Source organism: Brassica napus, unplaced genomic scaffold, assembly GCF_020379485.1.
Source record: "Brassica napus cultivar Da-Ae unplaced genomic scaffold, Da-Ae ScsIHWf_562;HRSCAF=843, whole genome shotgun sequence".
Classification (NCBI taxonomy): domain Eukaryota; kingdom Viridiplantae; phylum Streptophyta; class Magnoliopsida; order Brassicales; family Brassicaceae; genus Brassica; species Brassica napus.
In genome coordinates, this window is record NW_026016623.1 from 3,992 (window position 1) to 24,227 (window position 20,236).

The window sequence follows — 20,236 nt, forward strand, 5'->3', positions numbered from 1 at the left end:
ATGAATACATTACTTAACGTCCCTGGGAAGACAAAAGATAACAAAAAGTCAAGGATGGACTTACCTGATATTTGCTCAAGAAGTGAGTTACATATCAAGAGCAATGGAAACGTTCCTGTTCCCATCTTCCGGTTGTCATCAGCAGCCAAAACAACCTTGTTTGACTGGGTTGCATCGGAAGTTAAGTTTCCTGATGGTTATGTTTCAAATATGTCAAGATGTATTGAACGAGGTCAAAAGTTCTCCGGAATGAAAAGTCATGATTGTCATGTGTTTATGCAACGACTGCTTCCATTTGCTTTTGCCGAGCTCCTTCCAGCAAATGTCCACGAAGCACTTGCAGGTAATTATAAATTTATATATATACATATGTTACGAAATGTTATTAATTTGATTCCTTTTAAAATATACAGCCATCGGAGCATTTTTCAGAGATCTTAGCACACGTACGTTCAAAGAAGAAGTCATCGAACAACTTCATCAGAACATTCCGATCATATTGTGCAACCTGGAGAAGATATTTCCTCCTTCATTTTTTGACGTCATGGAGCATCTAGTTGTCCACCTACCGTATGAAGCATTGCTTCGTGGACCTGTTCACAACGGATGGATGTATCCGTATGAGCGACAGATGAAACATTTGAAGGGGAAAGCAAGAAATCTTGCAAAGGTAGAAGGTTCAATAGTTGCAGGGAGTTTGACAGCCGAAACATCTAACTTCACATCATACTACTTTGCTCCAACTGTTCGTACGAGAAAAAGAGTTCCTAGAAGATATGATGATGGTGGAGTACCGACATCATATCCAATTGATGGTGTTCCTGACATTTTCTGCGAAATTGGACGGTTTGGTGGTAAAACGAAAGAAGTATGGTGGTCATGTGAAGAAGATAAACATAGTGCCCACACTTATATTCTGCTCAACTGCGAGGATGCAATGACCCGTTACTTTGAAAGGTAAATATTTTTGTGAATGTTAATTATATGAATTGAAGTTAATTATGTATGATTTGATTATTTGTTCAATTTGCAGGATGTTTGTATCTCAAGTTGAAGAAGCAATACCAGGAATATCTGCAACTGATGTGGATACACGTAAAGATAAGCACTTTGTCAAGTGGTTAAAATCACAGGTAATATATCTCATACTATTATATTAATTAAGTAAGTGTTTAAGAATATATATATGTTTTTTGCAGGTTGATTATGACGATCCTTATTATCCCGTATGGTTTCACGAATTGGTTCAAGGTCCAGTTGCAAAGGTCACCACATCACCTATGTATTTCACACGAGGATTTACCTTTCACACATACGAGTATGGGAGACATCGGGCAACGAGTAACTACGGAATATGTGTGAAAGGTGAAACAGACTTTTACGGGATATTGCAGGAGATTATTGAAGTGGAATTTCCGGGGTTATTGAAGCTAAAATGCGTCCTCTTCAAATGTGAATGGTTCGATCCTGTTGTGAACCGAGGGATTCGGTATAACAAATTTGGTGTTGTGGATGTCAATTTTGGGAGAAGATACAACAAATTTGAGCCTTTCATTTTAGCTTCACAAGCCGAGCAAGTTAGCTTCCTTCCTTATCCTCGGCTTCGAACTTCCGGGATAAACTGGGTAACTGCTATCAAAGTTACACCTCGTGGACGCATTGTCGTTGGAGAAGAACCGCCCTTGCAAGAAGAAGACGCTATCACTGAAGTTGAGGTACCAGAACAACCAACTGATGAAATCCTTTTGATCGACCCGCAAAACTTTCAATATGAAGATATTCCCGAAGATGCGACAGATGAAGCACGTGAAGACGAGTTCGAGAGAAGCGACGATGATGATTGTAATGATAGTGATGAGAATGAAAACGATTTAGAGTGATGTAATAGTGATGAGAACGAAAACGATTTAGAGTGATGTAATATATATATATCAAATGTTGGAATTGTAACATTTTCTAAAAGAAAGAGTAAGAAGTAGTATGAAATAAGATATGATGTTAGATGATATGTGACTTTGGGGTTTAGGGATTTCATTCTCGGTGTTTAGGGTTTAGCGTCGTAATTTCGTCGTAAATGGAAAAACGCGGGCCTGGTAATTTCGTCGTAAAACGAAAAACACGGGCCTGGTAATTTCGTCGTAAATGAAAAAACGCGGGCCTGGTAAATTCGTCGTAAATAGAAAACGCGGGCCTGGTAAATTCGTCGTAAATGGAAAAACGCGGGCCTGGTAAATTCGTCGTAAATTTACGTCGCTTTTACGACGAATCCTAATCTATATAAGGAGACGCCGAGAGCGAGGCTGCCTCGCTCATTCCTCCCAAATTCCTTTGCTCTCTCTAAGGTAAACTCTCTCTTCTCTCTTTTTTTTTTTTTTTTAAATTAGTTTAGGTGATTAGTTAGGTAACGGAATTAGTTTAGGTGATTAGTTAGGTAATTAGTTTAGGTGATTAGTTAGGTAACGGAATAATATTTTTATTATGTCGTAATTGATTAAATTTATTTTATTTTTTTTAGATGGCTCCTAGAAGAAAACCCAGAGCACCTAGTTATAGAGATTTGTTTGGCGACGATGGTTCCGGTACATCTTCTTCCGGTCCATCGTCTTCCGGTCCATCATCCTCCACCGCAGTTCCAGACTCTCAGCCTTCTCAGAGAGTTGCTTGGAGTCCTCCTCCACCGCAGATGCCTCCACCGCAAATGCCTCCACCGCATATGCCTCCACCTCCTCCTCCAGCGGCTGCACCTGAGCCTGTCCCAGAAGGTGCAGTTCATCCGGATTTGCGTGTGCCTTCATATGCCCCATTCGCGAGATATACGGTAGAGGATTTGCTTGCCCAGCCTGGACGGGAGGGTTTGGATGTTCTAGACCCCGATAGACCCCGAGGAACTTATTGGTAAGTTATTAATTTTTATTACATTAAAATTTAAATTATTTTTATTTTCTAACGGTTAAATTGTTTTCCTTTCAGGTTTGGGGCTAACAACCGTGTTGGCCGGAGCGTTTCGAAAACGATTAAGGGTTACTACGACGGGGCATATCCGAACTGGAGCAAGACTCCAAATCACGTTAAGATCACTTGGTTTAAAATGTTTGCGGTAAGATTTTTAAATTTAATTAAATTTTCACTTTTAAATATGTATATATTTTTTAAATATTATTATTAATTGTAATTTTTTCAAATTTTTTGTGTTTCAGCAAAAGTGGCATTGGTCTTTGGGAATCACCGAGATGGTGAAGGCGGAATTCGTTGCAAAAGCAAAGATCCGCCTCTGCAACACAGTCTCCGATTGGAAGGACAAGTGGGAGCTCGACGGGTATGAGGGAAAGCCCACTGAGCTCACGAAGGATGTGTGGGATGGCCTCATCGCCTATTGGAAGCACCCCTCTTCGATCAAAAAGGCCAATTCGTGCTCGGCTTCTCGAAGAACGAAGGATAAAGATGGTAATTTGCCCATGCTTCACAGAACCGGCCAAAAACCACATGCAGGCATCCGTCTAGAAGTTGTAAGTTTTGTTTTTAAATATTTATTTTAAAATATTCAATTAATATAATTTTTAATATTTTTTTTTGTAGTTGGAGAAGACGGGAGTCTTACCATCTCTGTCTGACCTATTCAAGATGACTCACGCCACATCCGACGGAGTTTTTGTGGATCCTGCATCTGAGAAACTCGCTCAAGCAGTGGCTACTCGGATTGAAGAACGGGAGACGCAACTAACTCAGGAGTCTCCCGATGGATTACCCGTCACATTGTCCACCGAAGAAGCCGACAGAATCTTCGAAGAGGTAGTACAACTAAAATTTTTTTTTACATTATTTTTAATAACTATATTAATATATGTTTTAATTTTATAGCTGGCTCCTAGAAAGAAGGGACGAATAGTCGGTATAGGCTCTGTTAACCAAGTTGCAAGGGCAACTTCGTCATACACTTCGAGACGGGATGAAGAGACTTCTCAGATGAAAGCTCGAATGGATAGCCAGCAGGTTCGTTTAGACTCTCTTGAGGATTTGCTAGACGTGATGGCCGTGGGAAACCCGGTTATGCAGAGAATGTTGAGTCAGAGACGAGCCGCTCTTGGGTTGCCAGTACGAGATCCCCAAGAGTCCGATCCAACCCGTCAACAGCCGAGCAACCCCACCGACTACTTCGATGATATGTAGTTTTTTTAATATTTCGGTTTGTATTATGAATTTAAATATTATGACTTTTAAATGCTTTTTTATATATGTTTTTTATTTTCATATTTCGTTTTAAAATTAAAATTATTTAAAATTCAGAATTTTAAATAAATTCAAATTTATATATATATTTGAGGTTAAAAACAATATTCAAAATATATTATAAAACGAAACGTCGATGTAGGCTCGACGTAAACATTACAACTGATTACCGTCGAAAAAATTTACGAGTCTTTTACATCGAAGTTTTTACGTGGTCTTTACATCGAAATGTTACGTGGAGTTTACATCGAAATATTTACGAGGGTGTTACATCGAAATGTTTACGTGTTTGTTACAACGAAAGTGTTTACGTGTGCTTTACATCGAATCTATTACGTGGAGTTTACCACGAAATTTTACGTGTCGTTTACGACGAATCTATGCCCTGCGCTTTACGAGGAATATATTTCGTCGTAAACTTTACAAGTCATTTACGACGAAACGTCGGTTACAACGGGCGTTTTACGACGAAACGTGTTTCGAGGTTCATTCGTCGTAACACCCTGTTTACGACGAAGTTACAACGTATATTGCCCTCGTAAAAAATATGTTTTCTTGTAGTGTCACTTCACATCTATTTCCAAATTTTACTTTCTTTCTCTTTATATATTCTCTATAGGCTATATACACAAAATACACATGGATCCTTCCGTCAAAGAATATCAAGAAATGTTAAAAATCGAGAAACGAGGTCATCAAGATCTTGATTTAGGCTTGACCCTTTTCCGTGGTACGACTTCATCAGAGTTCAATCTCATCGATTCTTTTAAATCCAGCTCATCGTCGACTTCTCATCATCTTCACAATCATCAAGAACATTTGGACGATCCGAGAGTGTTCTCAAGCAACTATTGTCAAAGAAAGTTTTATAGCTCACAAGCACTAGGCGGTCACCAAAACGCTCATAAACGCGAACGCACCTTAGCCAAACGCCGGAAGTACTACAAGATGAGTCTCTCCTCCTCCCCTCCTTCCTCGGCGTTCGCGTTTGGACACGGTTCAGTCAGCAGATTCGCAAGCATGGCATCGTTACCGTTACATGGCTCGACTAGTAACAGATCAACGCTAGGGATTCAGGCTCATTCAACGATCCATAATCCCCTTTTAGGAAGACAAAGAGCGAGTTTAAGTCATGTTTTCAAACAGAACGTTCACCAGAGACCGGCCATCGGAAAGATGCTGCCAGAGAAATTTCACCTTGAAGTGGCCAGCAGTAATAACAGTAAGTTTACTGCTCCTGAGTTGGAGAGGATTGGATATTTCAAGAACAAGCAAGAAGATCATAATCAGTTTAGCAAGATTGACTTGACTCTTAAGCTATAATCTCTTATCGTCATCGTCTTTTAGTCTTTATTACTGTAACTTTCAATTATATAAATATCTCTTGATGCTTATCTTTGCTTGATACAATGATTGACTGCAGAATGTGTAAAGAGTTTCATTAACTAAGCTATACCTTTTCCATGATATCTTGTTTTGTAGTTTAATAACTGAGGTCTCTTTTAATATATGCAGTACAATACTCAAAGCTTTATTAATTAAATTACTATGTTAGGTATTGGACATATATTATTAGGATGATTCAAGTGAGAGAACTGCAAAAGTATTTGTGGAGTAGAGTTGATAAGAGAAACAAAACATGTCCTACGTTATACGCATTATTGCCCACTAAACTGTCGCCGATCAATTAGGCGTGAACTGACTTTAGTCACAATAAGAATAATATAATGTATTCTATATAGTATATATAAAAGATGATAGTCTAGTGGTGATAGTCTAGTGGTGGATTTTCTTCATCATATGACAAAATAAATCGGCATAAGCAAGAATTTACATTTTTAAGAACAAAATCTAGAGTGGATACAATGTGATTATCGAAGAGAGGTCCTACATGTAGTTAAAAGAAACAGACATTAATCTACAAGTGAAGAGTTCGTCAGAGGTTGTGTTGTTTTCATCGACATGTGACTATTAAAGTTAAATTCCGATGGTCCTTTTTAATCTAATCTTGTCATGTCGCTACTATTATTTCACAATTTAATCACATTACAAAAAATAAAAAAATATTATAATCGATTACCAACTCAGAAAATAATTATCTGCATTATTGCATATATATTTTGTAATAATTACATATGTTAATTGACATTTCACAACTTATATAGCTTTTGGAATGATATATAACCATGTGGGTGAGAGGGATCTATTAGTGAAAATGAATTATTATCTTGGATGTACTGAATTATATAACCCAAAGAATCTGTGAAGTTTGCTTTGGATGGGGTCCGTATCAAGTTGATGTTTACACTAAAGTTATAATTATGCTAATCATTGCAATTAACAATCAATATTTTTCACAATCAAGATGTTAACGATGCGGAAATCATGTTGTTATGCACCATTATTACTTCACTAATCCCTCACATTATCCTACAACGTCACATCGATTAAGATTTCTATGTAGATACCAAAGTCATATATCACAGTGGAAAAAGATCCAATATTCTCCAGACAAGGATATATTATCATCAGTTACAAAAAAAAAAAAAAAAAAAAAAAAAAAAAAAAAAAAAAGGATATATTATCATATCCTCACTACGCAAGCTTATTAGATGCTAAATTACCCTTTTTACATATGATTATTTTCATCATAAACTAATGTCAGTAATTATTCACCACAAAGAGAGATAAGTAGCCTAACAAATAAAAAAAAATATCCACATTATAATTACGATTGTTTTTCATCATCATAATAATAAAATGAATTCAGCTGGCTTGTCCCTTTTAACTTCTGGTGTTTCACAGTAAATCCACACTAGGGAATAAAAAAAAGAGTAAAGAAGTCATTAAATCATGGAGTTGCTCCTCTGTTAAGGAACACTAAGAATTGGTTTGGAAGTCACCAAGTCTGTCTGACAGAAGTATTAGCTAGCAAGTTCCCTAAGGGGGAAAAAGAAAATTACCCGAGAAGTCATCATTCTACAAGCTTAACTTTCTAAAGCACTTTTAATCTCTTCATTTCTGGTAAGAAACAGTGCAAACTAGGGGTGGGCACTTTATCCGATATCCGAAGTGGCACCCCGAACCCGATCCGAAAAACTCGAACCGAAATCCGAACCGAAGTAGCAAAATACCCGAACGGGTATTGAATAAGGAGAGATTGGATACCCGAACCCGAACGGATAATACCCGAACCCGAATGGATATCCGAAGATAACCGAACATATGTATAATTAACCTTATATTTCTAGTTTAAATCTCTCATTTTATATAAAATATTTATATTGATACTACACATACTTTAAATTCATATGATATACATACAATTACGGAAAAAATAATTTGCTACTCACTTAAAATGCATGTCAAATTTTTTATTTCAAAAATTAACAAAAAGTTACATCCAATTTTTTTTTAAAAAAATAACTAAATTAATGTCTTTTTAGTTTTAAAATGTTATGTCCAAATCTATTAACCATTCAATCTATTAAAAATAAAAAATTAGTTAACAGAAAGTTATATTTTTAAATACAAGATACTTGAAAAATGAAAATTTTAATTTTTTTTTCAAAATCTAAATATCCGAACCCGATCTGAAATAACCGAATCCGAATTAAAAATACCCGAACCCGACCCGATGTACAGAAATACCCGAACGGGTTCTACACCTCTATACCGAAATACCCAAAAATCCGAAATACCCGACCCGAATCCGAACGGGTACCCGAACGCCCACCCCTAGTGCAAACAAGCAGTCATACCCACATACTAAAGAACGAGAAACAACATATCTGGAATGTTGTACATGTGACTGTCTATGCTCGTAAATATGCACCAAGGAGTCGTTTTTACACAATCTCCGAGCTAAAAAACAAGTCAAGGTAAACTTTTGTATATTGAAACTGATTTGCTACGTAGCTTGAATACTTCGTTTCTGCATCGGTAAAATGTGGAATGCTAGTGGCAGTTCTATGTTCCATCACTTGTGTTTGTTAAACTCTTGCTTTGTTTTTCTTGTAGAGTTGACAACTATCTTGGTATTCTACGCGGGGCCAATTTGGAAAGAGACTTCCATGCATGATATATCATGATTATATTTCCAACAGGTGGATCTCCACTTTCAGGTATGTTCTTCCAGCAGTTTGTATTATAATAAGCTCTCACTATTTCTATGGTCATTGATACAATCATTTTCAACACTTAGAAACGAAAAGTGATCATTCTAAGTCAATTAAAAAGAAAATGGGGTAATCTTTAAGACAAAAAAAAGTTGAGACAAAGATAAAGGAATATTAAGCTTTATATCGGACCCCATAATATACTGAATTATTAAAGCAGCGTACCGCCGATGTTCATTTATAAAGCACAGAATATAAGCGATTCGTGCAGTTAAGGCCTGAGACTTAATTATGATAGGTACTTAATTCGTTTATGAAAAAAAAAAAATCATAACAAGCAAGGATAAAATATTTTTTTTTTAAATTATTATTTTGCAAATATAGCAGAGCAGAATATTTGAATACAGAACTCATATATAAGTTTGCAAATAATATATATATATATATATATAACATTCTGTTCATCAATGATAACAATAATCAAATTTGAAGTTATTGTGAAAAATGGAGGCTGTTTGAAGCTAGAGAGACTAAAACAGTTTGACAAATATGGAAACTATCATGCTTGTTTTTCGCGCATCCACTCAAAAAAATTGTCTAGAATCAGTGGCCAAGCAAGTTCTAGACTGTAGTTGGTCATGTCCGGGAAACTTATCTGTAATGTTTTAAAAAAATATCACATTAGATGCAAATAACGTTTGGTTAAAGAGGATGGCCATGGAGGAGGAGGAAATATAGAAATATATGGAAAGTACGTACCTCATTGCAGAATCTATAAAAACCCATCCATTGGTCCATAGTGATGACTTTGTAATCATTCTGGATCTATTCACAATGAGATGATACCATTTACAAGTGCCAAATACTTTGAAAGAAGATGTTTTGAAGACAAAAAAAAAATAGTGGAGTCAAACCTTTAGGTAGTCGACAAAGTGATCAACCTGGTCACGGAATGTTGATCCTAAGACCATATCTAGGAGTTGACAAATAGTCCCAATGTCTATGCAATTTTGTCTTTCATCTGGATGGATAATAATAATAATATAATGTTATTATGTTTATGTTAAAGGTCACACAAGCACACAAAACGAAAAACACAAATCATATAATATCATGCTCATGACGGAGTAGATGATTTCACCTGTCAAACAATAACGAAAGGCATAAGCATAGAAGTCTGCAAAATTCAATGGCTTTCTGACCTGAAATAACGTAGAAACATTAACGCAAGGATATATATATATATAGAACATGCTATTAATCAATACGAAAATAAAAATAAAAATATATCAAACCTCTTTCTCGAGCTCAGGAAGGGCTTTCTTCAATTTTTTGATAGTGTCAACCTTTAACGCCTTGAGTGCTCTTCTCCATTCAGCCTATTATAGGTGTCAAGCGAGTAAAGATCATACGAACAAAAGTAAAAACAAGAACCTAATTTTAAGGTCAAGGGTTTGATGGAATCATGTGAAGCCATATATACACATATATTTTTTTTGCAAATAATATATATACATATATATATTGTAAAGGGGAGAACAATGCTATTACCTTTGTGAAGTAACCTTGTCTTTTAGCCTTCATTTTCCTGTAAGGAACGAGTTTAAGAAACTAAGGTATTAAGGTTATGGACTTGTGCTCGGAACTAAGAGTTACATATATATATAACAGAAGAAAATTAATAAATATTGGTGAATTGATTAGTTACCAAGCTAGCATCAAGATCTTGATATCAGTATGAGAAACTTTCAATTTGGAGCAAAGTTTCTCAATTCCTTCTGGACTGTTTGATGCAATAATTAAGAAGAAAAGTGTTAGAACCTTGTTCGTAAATTGAGTTGCATTATAAATACCAAGAAGAGGAATGTGATCATGTGTGCTTACTCAATGATACCAGAAGATGTATTGGCATACTTATTAAACAACTTATATTTTTCATCATTCTCTTTGGACGACTTTTTAGTTTTACTCGAAGCTGTACCAAACACACAAAGATTGTTGACTTACTTGCTAGATTCAACCGAGTTCAAATTTGACTATGATATAAACCCTTATGTTCTTGTTATACCTGAGGGAACAGGATCCGTGTCTGAAGAGGTAACTGTATAAGGTTTACTCCGTTTCTTCGTCGGCTTGGATGCAGTACGAGGCATCTAAACCGCAACCAAAGTGCACTTTATTTGAGACTTCAGAACAGTAAATATAAACTACATATAGAGTGTATTTGATTAATTACTTTATCAGCGGGGACAAGGCGATTTCTACCAGGAAAAGAGCGACGGGAAGTTTTTTTCAATCTTCTAGGTCAAGGAAGGGCAAAGCAATAGAAAAAGAGAGTAGTAGCTTATGTCGAGTTCTCTTCTCTTGGTCTTCTTCTTTTCTTTTCTTTTTTCTCTTGGTCTTTTTATATGTATATATATGATTTTATACAATTTTTCTTTTAACGAGATAAACTAATATTTTCCTAAAGTTTTTTTTTTAAAACTAATATTTTCCTTTTTCTTTTTGATAAAAATCCTTTCCTTTGTCAGTTTACCTTTTCTCTTTTTGATAAAAATCCTTTCCTTGTCAGTTTACCTTTTTCCTTTTTAATATCAGTTTACCAATTTTCTAAATAGTGTATTTTAATCAGATATTTCTAAATTTGTGTTATCTCAAATAATTTTCTTTTATAATCTACTTTCTAACGAAGAAAAATTCTACATTTAAAAACAATACCGAGACAGATGTGACTGCTGCTAAGATTCACGAAGACGCTAGACAGTGGTTTGAGGTGCATCAATCGGATAGGAATGGGATAAGAGCAACTTCAGTTTTGTGCAAAGGGAAGAAGAAGTGGCGACCCGATACTCTGAAATGTAATATTGGTGTTTCTTGGTCCGGTGGTAAGAATGTAACGCCCGATGTCCATGGCTAATGGATCATTTACGTCCCGTTTATTTGGTCTGTGATCTCCATCCCATTTGACGGTGCAAGGTCCAAAAATTTTGTTTACTGATCTTGCAATCATACGATTTTTTGTGTGTTTTGGTCTTACTCGCACGCACGGTATCACGAATCACTGGATCACCCATCCTTTTACTACTTACCCAAGCACACTTAATTCTAGAGTTTTAAACAGATGTATGACAAAAAATCAACTTTAATAACCTAGATAATCAAATTAATTTTTTTTTAAGTTTTTTTATATACCACAAACAGGAAGACTGTATGGCGTCACACAGATTACATAAGGTGATGTTGGAAATAGAAGCGCCGGAGTTGGTGGGAGTGAAACTCCAATATCTTTAATCTTAGCTTTTCTCGATTCTGTTATGGATTGCAATTTATGATATTGGAGTTTTCACGTGAAAAAAAAACATCGAGAAGTCTACATTTTTTTCAGTTCTCTAAGAAAAGACTTTCCCTTTTACATCTATTTTTTTTTACCTGATAGTGTAACAATAATATTTATAAGATTTGGGAATTTTCTAAAACAACATGACAAAATCAAAACCATTCACGCTTCTAAACAGATGACAAAGTCAACCGAATCTCTTCCACTGACCAGTAGTAAACACAAAGACCCTCCTCCTCAAAGAGTAATAAGCAATGAATGGGTCACTAAGCTGATGTTTGGTGGCCTGTCTCTGAGAGATATAGAGAGAAGAGAGAGACAGCATCTTGCAGATGAGATGATCTTACATCTTCTGGTAATGGAGCTTTGAAGGCTGTCATAAAACAGCTTAGCTGAGAGTCTCTATCAGGATACACACTCAGACCTGATAGAAGCAACTCGCAGATTTCCTCTGCCATCTTTGTGTATGCGACTCTGCAGCCATACCAAGAGAGTTTGTACGTTACGTGTAGTGTGTTGTAACCAAATTTAATAACATGCCTTTTGTGAATCAATTTAGAATGTGTGTGAGATGTTTGACCCGTATCTGTCCACACAGCAAACTTGAGCTATGTAGTCATCAGAAGCCAACTGCCTTAGTTTAGGAGCAATTACTATGGATGCCACCAAATTTAGAAGGATCCATCCAAAACTGCTCCATTATGTATTACTTTCTAGGTTATTTATATGTAAGACTAGGTCTACCTAGTAGGATCTTATACAATCCAGTGGAAAATATGAATGAACAAGGACCAAACAAGTGCCTGCAAGTAGTGACTAGTTCTTAAGCTACGGGCAAGTGTGAGATATATGGAGTACGTACCTGGCTTCAACCGGTAATCTATCACCCCAAACAGCCAATGACTCGTTTAAACGACCGACAAAACTTCTGCACGACTCGTTTCTGCTCTCAGGGGAATCCTGCCGAAGCAAAAGTTGTGTTGTTCATGTCATGCATGTAATTCACACATCAAGAAAACGATCATCATCATTTCCATGAGCATAGGAAGTTGAAAGCAATTTCGTTGAGTATCAGTACAAGATTTAAGCAGCTGCCTAACTAAAGTTTAAGCAATTTGAGAGCTCTACGAGTTGAATCTCAAATATAAAGATTATTACGACATAGACGTACCAGTTCTAGCATTGTATCAGCATCTTCTTCCAGTGAACTCTTTAGTAAATAAAATGACATGTAAATCCCAGCACCCAGGTCCCAGTTTTCAATCTCAGACTTGCGGTCGTCCATTGAAGTAGCAATTCTCCATATTTCTGAGTGGTTAGCTGCATTTATTAAAGATAAAACAGATCAATCCAAACAGATCCTTCCTACACTGCACCGGAATCGTGTTCCAGTTGAGCAATTGGGTCTGCACCATAAGGAAATGAAGAAGCTTACCTGACAAAAACAATGAATGAGCAACTGATGTCATAAAAATGGAATGAGCTCTTTGCCAATTAGCGCATTCGATAAAGTGGTCAAGAGCCTTTACGAAATCTCCATGGTAATTGTAATACACTGCCTGCAACAGAGGCAAAAACAAACAGCAATCAGCATATCAGTATAAGATGGAAAACGGTTTTGAATAGTGTGCTTACCAGAGCTTCGTGCATCCATTCAGAAGGGATACCCAAGTCCTTGATAAATTGCCGCTGTGATTCCACAGAACTCCAAGTTTCACAGAACTGAAACAGGATTTCCCGAATGACAGTGAAGTGTAGATATGGACGGTCTTTGCGGTAGGGCATGTGAAGAACAACATAGATAGCCCAATGACAAAGGCCCTGAGAGAGAAGCTGTGCAACAAATCCCATATCGAGAGCATGGAGGTCATCTGAAGTGAAAGCTCCAACTGCTTCTAATATTCCTCGCTGGTGCCAGATCATATGATAGTCAAGTGGGTCGTCAGTTGAAGAGAAGGCACTGAACATAGTCTTCAGAAAACCAATTTTTTGCTCTTCTCTGCTGTGCAGAAGCATAAGATAATACAACAGGTCAGAATGCTTGGTGTTGCTTACATTTCCATCTGCTAGTCCTTCGTCAATATATATTGGGACTGGCCACGGAGCCTTTCCCTGATCTAGTAGGAGTTGGTAATTTCTGAAGATGACAGGCAAGGAACTGTCTGGAGCCAGATGATGCCACATCAACAACCCTAGGAATCTCTTCCAGTCAATTGCAAAATCTTGTAGTGCATCGTGGATGTTACCAGCAAGCAATTCGTAAAGCTTAATTCTATCATTTTCAATGTAGTTAAAATCCAGCCCATTCCTTCCCCAAAGGTGAAGCTGCTGCATGATATCATCGCGGTTTACAGTTGATCCACCAACCTGGCTCAACAAACAAGCAAGTCTAACATCTCCCTTAGATATGGCAAGTTCCACAGCTGAATCAAGCTCTCGTCCCGTTAGAAGAAAGAACAAGTGCTTAAGGTAGCCAGAACCATTTAGATCACTCACGTCTTCTTGTACACGGTGACTGACACATTCTTGGAGCCAGCAACTGAATTCTGCTCTTCGGATAAGTGGAAGAGCTTCTGTATCAACTTCCGCAGACTCTTCTTTGACATCTTGCATCATATCTTCCTCATTATCAGAAGCTGCATAAGTACTCTGTCTCTCAGAAAAGAGAACTTTTATGAGTTCCCACACCATGACCTGGTGAGTCAAAAAGAGCTTCGCAGAGGTGGACAACCCAGGAAACTCCAGCTGTTTCTCGATTATATCAATATAGTTTCGGCAGATATCTGAAAGAACCACACGATCAGTGACAACTTTCTGAAGTTTAAGACTAAAATAGCCAAACCTGACTTCTTTTTCTTCTTCATGATACAATTCCTTGTGGAAACTTAAGGGAGTCTCAAATGCAGAGTCAATAAGTTCTTTCTGAACTTTTTCCTTTTTATCCCGAACCACTTTGTCAATTGCTATCTTATCTACACTGATCACAGAAGACAATACTCTCTGGGAACTAGAACTGCCTATTGGATTACCAGTGTGAAGAAGCACGCCATTTGGTCCCCAACCTGCACGGAACGACCTTCCCATGAATAATGCTGCATCTACAACATTGCGGGAATAGTTATCAGTTAATGGCGTCTCATGGCTGATGTCCAGCTCGAAACCTCCCATCTTCGACTTTCTGACTGCCAGGTTCTTATTTTGTTGGACCATCAGGATACTGCCTGGGGAGCTTTTATCATTCCCAAGGTTATACTCCAGCAAAGCAAGTGGCGTTTTCCGCACAACCGGTGGAGTATCTTGATGAGTATCTCTTTGAGAATGTTTCTGTGAAGTTCTTGCCCTTCGTTTAGTCAATGATGTCATGGGGAAAGAAGTTTGATCTCCAAACTCCTCACTTTCGTCAAGATCTTCCCTAGGAAACATCAGCATTCTCATTTCTTTCATCTTTCCAGGATCAAGTCCTAGATGCGCTGGAAGAGAATGAGAAAGCTCAGACTCGGAAGTTTCCATTTTGTCAACGTCAGCTACCACCATGTCACCATTCAGTGCCACATGATTCTCCAAACGTGGGGCATCATCCATAGTAATATCTTCTGCCTCATCATCACTCAACCCAAATCTGCTGAAATGAGGAACCAAAAACTTCCAGAAACCCATCTCACGAACAAACGAGATGAAAGTTGCCCCTTGTCTTTCAGTAATCTGTTTTAATTTATAAGAAACAAAGCCAGCCCGCTCTTCCCCACGAGCTATGTTAACGATCAGAGTGACCTCAGCAGGCTTGTTAAGCCCCTCGCCAAAAGCAGGCTTGGAGCTCTCATCATCATAAACAACCACATCGTGCCTCTGAAACTTAACAACCTGATCCAGGTCCAAGTTTCTAACATCTGTAGTTCCAAGAAACTTGATAAAACCGTAACCGATCCTCCCAATGGTGAAATCAGGAACACGGCTGCAATAACCAGGGCTTTCAATTTCTCGCTGGACCAGCTCGTTCATGGATGGCTTCAAGAAGTAGTCGGGTGAGTTCAAGGAAGGCAATGAATCTTTGATATCATTTCCATCAAAAAGGATCTTTCTGTGTGAGTCCAAACTTGTAGCCATCGTTGAAATCTCTGTCAACAAAGAGTATAGGGAACTTAAGAGACGACAAGCTTAAACTTGATAAGTTCAGATAAAAAAGGAAGCTCAATCAACCCTAAGCAATGCAAAGGACACTCCTTTGAAACTTAATGAATCAACTGACCAAGTCGATACAGTGAAAGAAACAATGAATCGCTACAATCAATAGTCCAAAGAGTTACCTGGAGCTTGAAGAATAGAAAGAGACGCCGTGATTGACCACCAAGGTAGAGAGAGAGAGAGAGAGAGAGAGTCCACCGCTCACGGACGGTGGCGCTGAAGGACGGCGGCGACAGTCTAAAACCCTTCTTCTTCTATCTAAGACGCTGTAGAGAGGGAGGGAGGCAGAGCTCTCAAATTTTGTCAGATCTGCCTGCTTTGGTTAGGATCCGTGGATCCGTTTTCCTACCCGACCCGTAGAACACTAAATAAATATTGGGCCAAAGCCCAATTATAAGGCCCATTTACATTTTCCTTTTCAGCGTCCGAACAACGCTTCGCCGGACGTCAATTAGACGCAGGGCGGAGGATCTTTCTTTCTATATATAAACTCTTCTTTGTCTCGCTTTCTTTTTCCGACTCACTTCGTCTTCTGCTTTCCGGAAACGTCTAATCTCCGACGAACGTCCCCTCTCTCTCTCTCTCTAGGTAAAATGGCTACCTTTGGTGCGACGGCCAATACTAATCCTAACAAATCCTTTGAGGTAATTCTTCTATGGCCGTTGTTTGATTTAGACTGAGAGATCGAAGAGCTTTCTCTTGGCTTAGGGGAGTGTGTAAACTAATGACCAAATTGGATTCTCACAAAGTTTGCTCCTTTCTTTATTGCTGCGAAAACCCTTTTTTAACTGTCTTGCTTTGTAGCTGTAACTCGTGTTCTTGAGACTTTTGTTTCTATTAAAGTTCCAATCTTTTTATACTTGTACTACAAATTTCACATAATGGTTTCTTTTTTTCGTGCAGGTTACTCCATCACCCGCAGATTCTATCTCCAGCTTAAGTTTTAGCCCAAGAGCCGATATTCTTGTCGCCACCTCTTGGGACAATCAGGTTTTGTTCTTTCCCCTCCTTTCTTTGTTTCTCCTCTATTCGTATTCTAGTGTTTGAATTTGCTTCGTCTCTCGTTATAGGTGCGGTGTTGGGAAATATCCCGTAGTGGAGCCTCTCTAGCAAGTGCTCCTAAAGCATCTATATCTCATGATCAGCCGGTAATTTCTTGTTGCTTCCTATCTTTTTTTTCGTTATCTTGCTTTCCCTTTTACTTATAATCTCATGATTGTGTATATCTTTTCTTGTGTTTAAGGTCTTGTGCTCTGCTTGGAAAGATGATGGAACCACTGTCTTTAGTGGAGGTTGTGATAAGCAAGCCAAAATGTGGCCCTTGTTGTCCGGCGGTCAACCTGTTACTGTTGCTATGCACGATGCTCCTATTGTTGACATGGCCTGGATCCCTGGAATGAATCTCCTTGTTACTGGAAGCTGGGATAAAACATTGAGGTAAAGATTGATTTGTTAATGTCTATTACGAAATCAAACAAATGATAGAATTGCCTGACTGATAATAAAACGAATGTATGTTGGTTTCCTTTCCAGATATTGGGACACAAGGCAGCAAACTCCTGTGCATACCCAACAGCTTCCAGATAAATGCTATGCTTTGTCTGTGAAACACCCTCTGATGGTTGTCGGAACTGCAGATAGGAATCTTATTGTCTTCAACTTGCAAAATCCTCAGGTTTGTTTTCTGTTTTACGACTTTTGTGCGTGATCTCTGGGTGCTAACTAAGACTGCTGATCATCAAATAGATGATCAATTTAGCAACAGATGGATCAATTGAATATGCATGTATAGTCTATCCTACGAATAACTACTCTGGTGGCTCATGAAAGCGTTTCGACCATCTGATTTACTATTCCACTTGTGTATTGAACTTTTGATTAATTTGGTAAACTGCAGACTGAGTTCAAGAGAATCGTGTCACCACTGAAGTACCAGACGAGGTGTGTTACTGCCTTCCCTGATCAGCAAGGATTTTTGGTATGTCTTCTTATATTATCCTTTTCGATTGTGGTTTGGTTAATTCGATGGCACAGGACATTGATCTCACGTGCTTGTAATTATACTAAACGTTATCCTTTTCAAGCTTGAGAAGTTTCTGTTGGTTATTCTAGTAACAAATTAAGTATAGTAGTGTTGGAAGTTGTTTCATCAGTCACATCTTATCTAGATCACAGAAACTGTCAAGTATATAACCAGATCCGATGCTCTCTCTATATAGGTTGGTTCAATTGAAGGGCGAGTTGGTGTCCATCATTTGGATGATTCTCAACAGAACAAGAACTTCACATTCAAATGCCACAGAGATGGGAATGAGATCTATTCTGTCAACGCTCTGAACTTCCACCCGGTAAGCTCTCTATGACTCAGTAGTCTTAAAGCTTCAGCACCATGAAAGTATATTGTACAGATGTTAATTGTTTGAGTTGTGTAATATGAAGGTACAAGGAACTTTTGCCACTGCTGGCTCAGATGGGGCTTTCAATTTCTGGGACAAGGATAGTAAACAAAGACTCAAGGTAATATCATGTTGCTTATGTGCTTTTCATTTAACTATTGTGTCTTCTATATAACATAATATCTAACTGTTGAGTGCATTGTTCACTGATGAATGTCAGGCCATGTCAAGGTGCAGTCAGCCAATTCCTTGCAGTTCGTTTAACCACGACGGGTCGATATATGCATATGCGGTATGTATGCTACATCTTCTTTGTTTTCACTTTATATGATGTTAAATCTGCAAAATCAAAAGTGTATTTTTATCATAATATAGAAATGACTTTGGAGAATATAGAGTAGAAAGTAATGTTCTTTTGAACATTTTTGTATTGTAGTCGTGCTATGACTGGAGCAAAGGTGCAGAGAATCACAACCCAGCAACTGCGAAAAGCAGCATCTTCTTGCACCTTCCACAGGTGTGTTTAGTGTGCAACTCTCAACTCATTAAATCTGCTTCATGTTTCCAAACATTAACCATTAGTAGTTAGTGTGTACTAATTTTGTATGGCTGAACTTGCAGGAAAGTGAGGTCAAGGCGAAGCCAAGAGTAACGACCGGCAGAAAATGAGATTAGCTAATTGCTTTCAGTGAGAGAGGATGTCTTCCTCCTTTATAATAAGTGGTGGATGATGCTTTTAGCTGTCTTGATATTGTTTTAATGTAGAGTCTTTCTTTCCCATCAAGTAAATTATCTTTCTGTCTTAGATGTTTCTCCTTTCGGCTCAGTTTGGAATTGTGTTTGTCTTAAGTACTACTACCCTCTGAAACATAATGAAACGCTTCTAGAACTCTTAATATATTAATTATTATCCAGTTATTAGGATTAAATGGACAACATTATACGCATATTGCATAGAATATACGCATGTTTTTTCTTTTGTGAAAAAAAAAAACTATAATCCTTGAACGGAGAGAGCAAGAATAAAGTATCGAAATATGGTTATGGCTAGGGTTAATATAGCAAAAGAATACAGAGAGAGAGAGAAAAGAAAAAGAAAAACAAAAACAAATGGGAGTTGATTAGTGGAAGCGGGAGTAAAGCGAAGGACCTGGACTTTGTCCCATTGCAAAAACCCCCGCTCCTTCACTACTACATAGGGGTGGGCGTTCGGGTACCCGTTCGGGTTCGGATCGGGTATTTCAGATTTTCGGGTATTTCGGTATAGAGGTGTAGGACCCGTTCGGGTATTTCTATACTTCAGATCGGGTTCGGGTATTTTTAGTTCGGTTTCGGTTATTTTGGATCGGGTTCGGATATTTAGATTTTGAAAAAAAATTAAATTTTTCATTTCTTAAATTTCTTGTATTTAAGAATATAAATTTTACTTAACTTTTTTTTATTTTTAATAGATTAAATGGTTAATAGATTTGGACATAACATTTTAAAACTAAAAATGCATTAATTTAGTTATTGTTTTAAAATTTTGGATGTAACTTTTTGTTAATTTTTGAAATAAAAAAACTTGACATGCTTTTTAAGTGAGTACTAAATCATTTTTTTCGTAATTGCATGTATATCATATGAACTTAAAGTATGTGTAGTATTAATATAAATATTTTATATAAAATAAGAGATGTAAACTAAAAATATAAGGTTAATTATACATATGTTCGGTTATCTTCGGATATCCATTCGGGTTCGGATATTATCCATTCGGGTTCGGGTATCCAATCTCTCCTAATTCAATACCCGTTCGGGTATTTTGCTACTTCGGTTCGGATTTCGGTTCGGGTTTTTCGGATCGGGTTCGGGTGCCACTTCGGATATCGGATAAAGTGCCCACCCCTACTACTACAACTGCTAATCATCTTCACACTCTCTCTGATATAAAACACTTGCAAACTTCAGGCTCCACCTGCAAACAAGGAGAGTTA

The 20,236-nt window shown here is 37.6% G+C and overlaps 4 protein-coding genes across 4 annotated transcripts; 2 read left to right on the forward strand and 2 right to left on the reverse strand.

Annotated features, from left to right (window-relative positions):
- The first annotated feature begins 4,191 nt into the window (after positions 1 to 4,191).
- Positions 4,192 to 5,711, forward strand: LOC125604554 (zinc finger protein 1-like). Its single transcript, XM_048774870.1, has one exon. It carries the CDS (start codon positions 4,867 to 4,869, stop codon positions 5,548 to 5,550), a length of 684 nt encoding a protein of 227 aa, XP_048630827.1. The 5' UTR covers positions 4,192 to 4,866; the 3' UTR covers positions 5,551 to 5,711.
- A 3,063-nt stretch (positions 5,712 to 8,774) lies between these two features.
- LOC125604555 (DCN1-like protein 4) lies at positions 8,775 to 10,498 on the reverse strand. Its single transcript, XM_048774871.1, has 9 exons — positions 10,414 to 10,498; positions 10,230 to 10,320; positions 10,054 to 10,128; positions 9,897 to 9,933; positions 9,641 to 9,724; positions 9,487 to 9,547; positions 9,260 to 9,366; positions 9,105 to 9,170; positions 8,775 to 9,000 (listed from the first exon to the last, which is right to left on the reverse strand). The coding sequence occupies exons 1-9, from the start codon at positions 10,496 to 10,498 to the stop codon at positions 8,905 to 8,907; spliced, it is 702 nt and encodes a 233-aa protein (XP_048630828.1). The 3' UTR covers positions 8,775 to 8,904.
- Positions 10,499 to 10,841: 343 nt separating this feature from the next.
- LOC125604552 (nuclear pore complex protein NUP96-like) lies at positions 10,842 to 16,152 on the reverse strand. The gene is made up of 6 exons (XM_048774868.1): positions 15,987 to 16,152; positions 13,318 to 15,797; positions 13,118 to 13,241; positions 12,854 to 13,002; positions 12,545 to 12,642; positions 10,842 to 12,156 (listed from the first exon to the last, which is right to left on the reverse strand). Exons 2-6 carry the CDS (start codon positions 15,784 to 15,786, stop codon positions 11,949 to 11,951), a joined length of 3,048 nt encoding a protein of 1,015 aa, XP_048630825.1. The 5' UTR covers positions 15,787 to 15,797; positions 15,987 to 16,152; the 3' UTR covers positions 10,842 to 11,948.
- A 113-nt stretch (positions 16,153 to 16,265) lies between these two features.
- On the forward strand, positions 16,266 to 19,174 carry LOC125604553 (protein RAE1). The gene is made up of 11 exons (XM_048774869.1): positions 16,266 to 16,508; positions 16,768 to 16,854; positions 16,935 to 17,012; positions 17,108 to 17,301; positions 17,398 to 17,539; positions 17,762 to 17,842; positions 18,084 to 18,212; positions 18,304 to 18,381; positions 18,481 to 18,552; positions 18,697 to 18,777; positions 18,882 to 19,174. Exons 1-11 carry the CDS (start codon positions 16,458 to 16,460, stop codon positions 18,927 to 18,929), a joined length of 1,041 nt encoding a protein of 346 aa, XP_048630826.1. The 5' UTR covers positions 16,266 to 16,457; the 3' UTR covers positions 18,930 to 19,174.
- Positions 19,175 to 20,236: the final 1,062 nt, after the last annotated feature.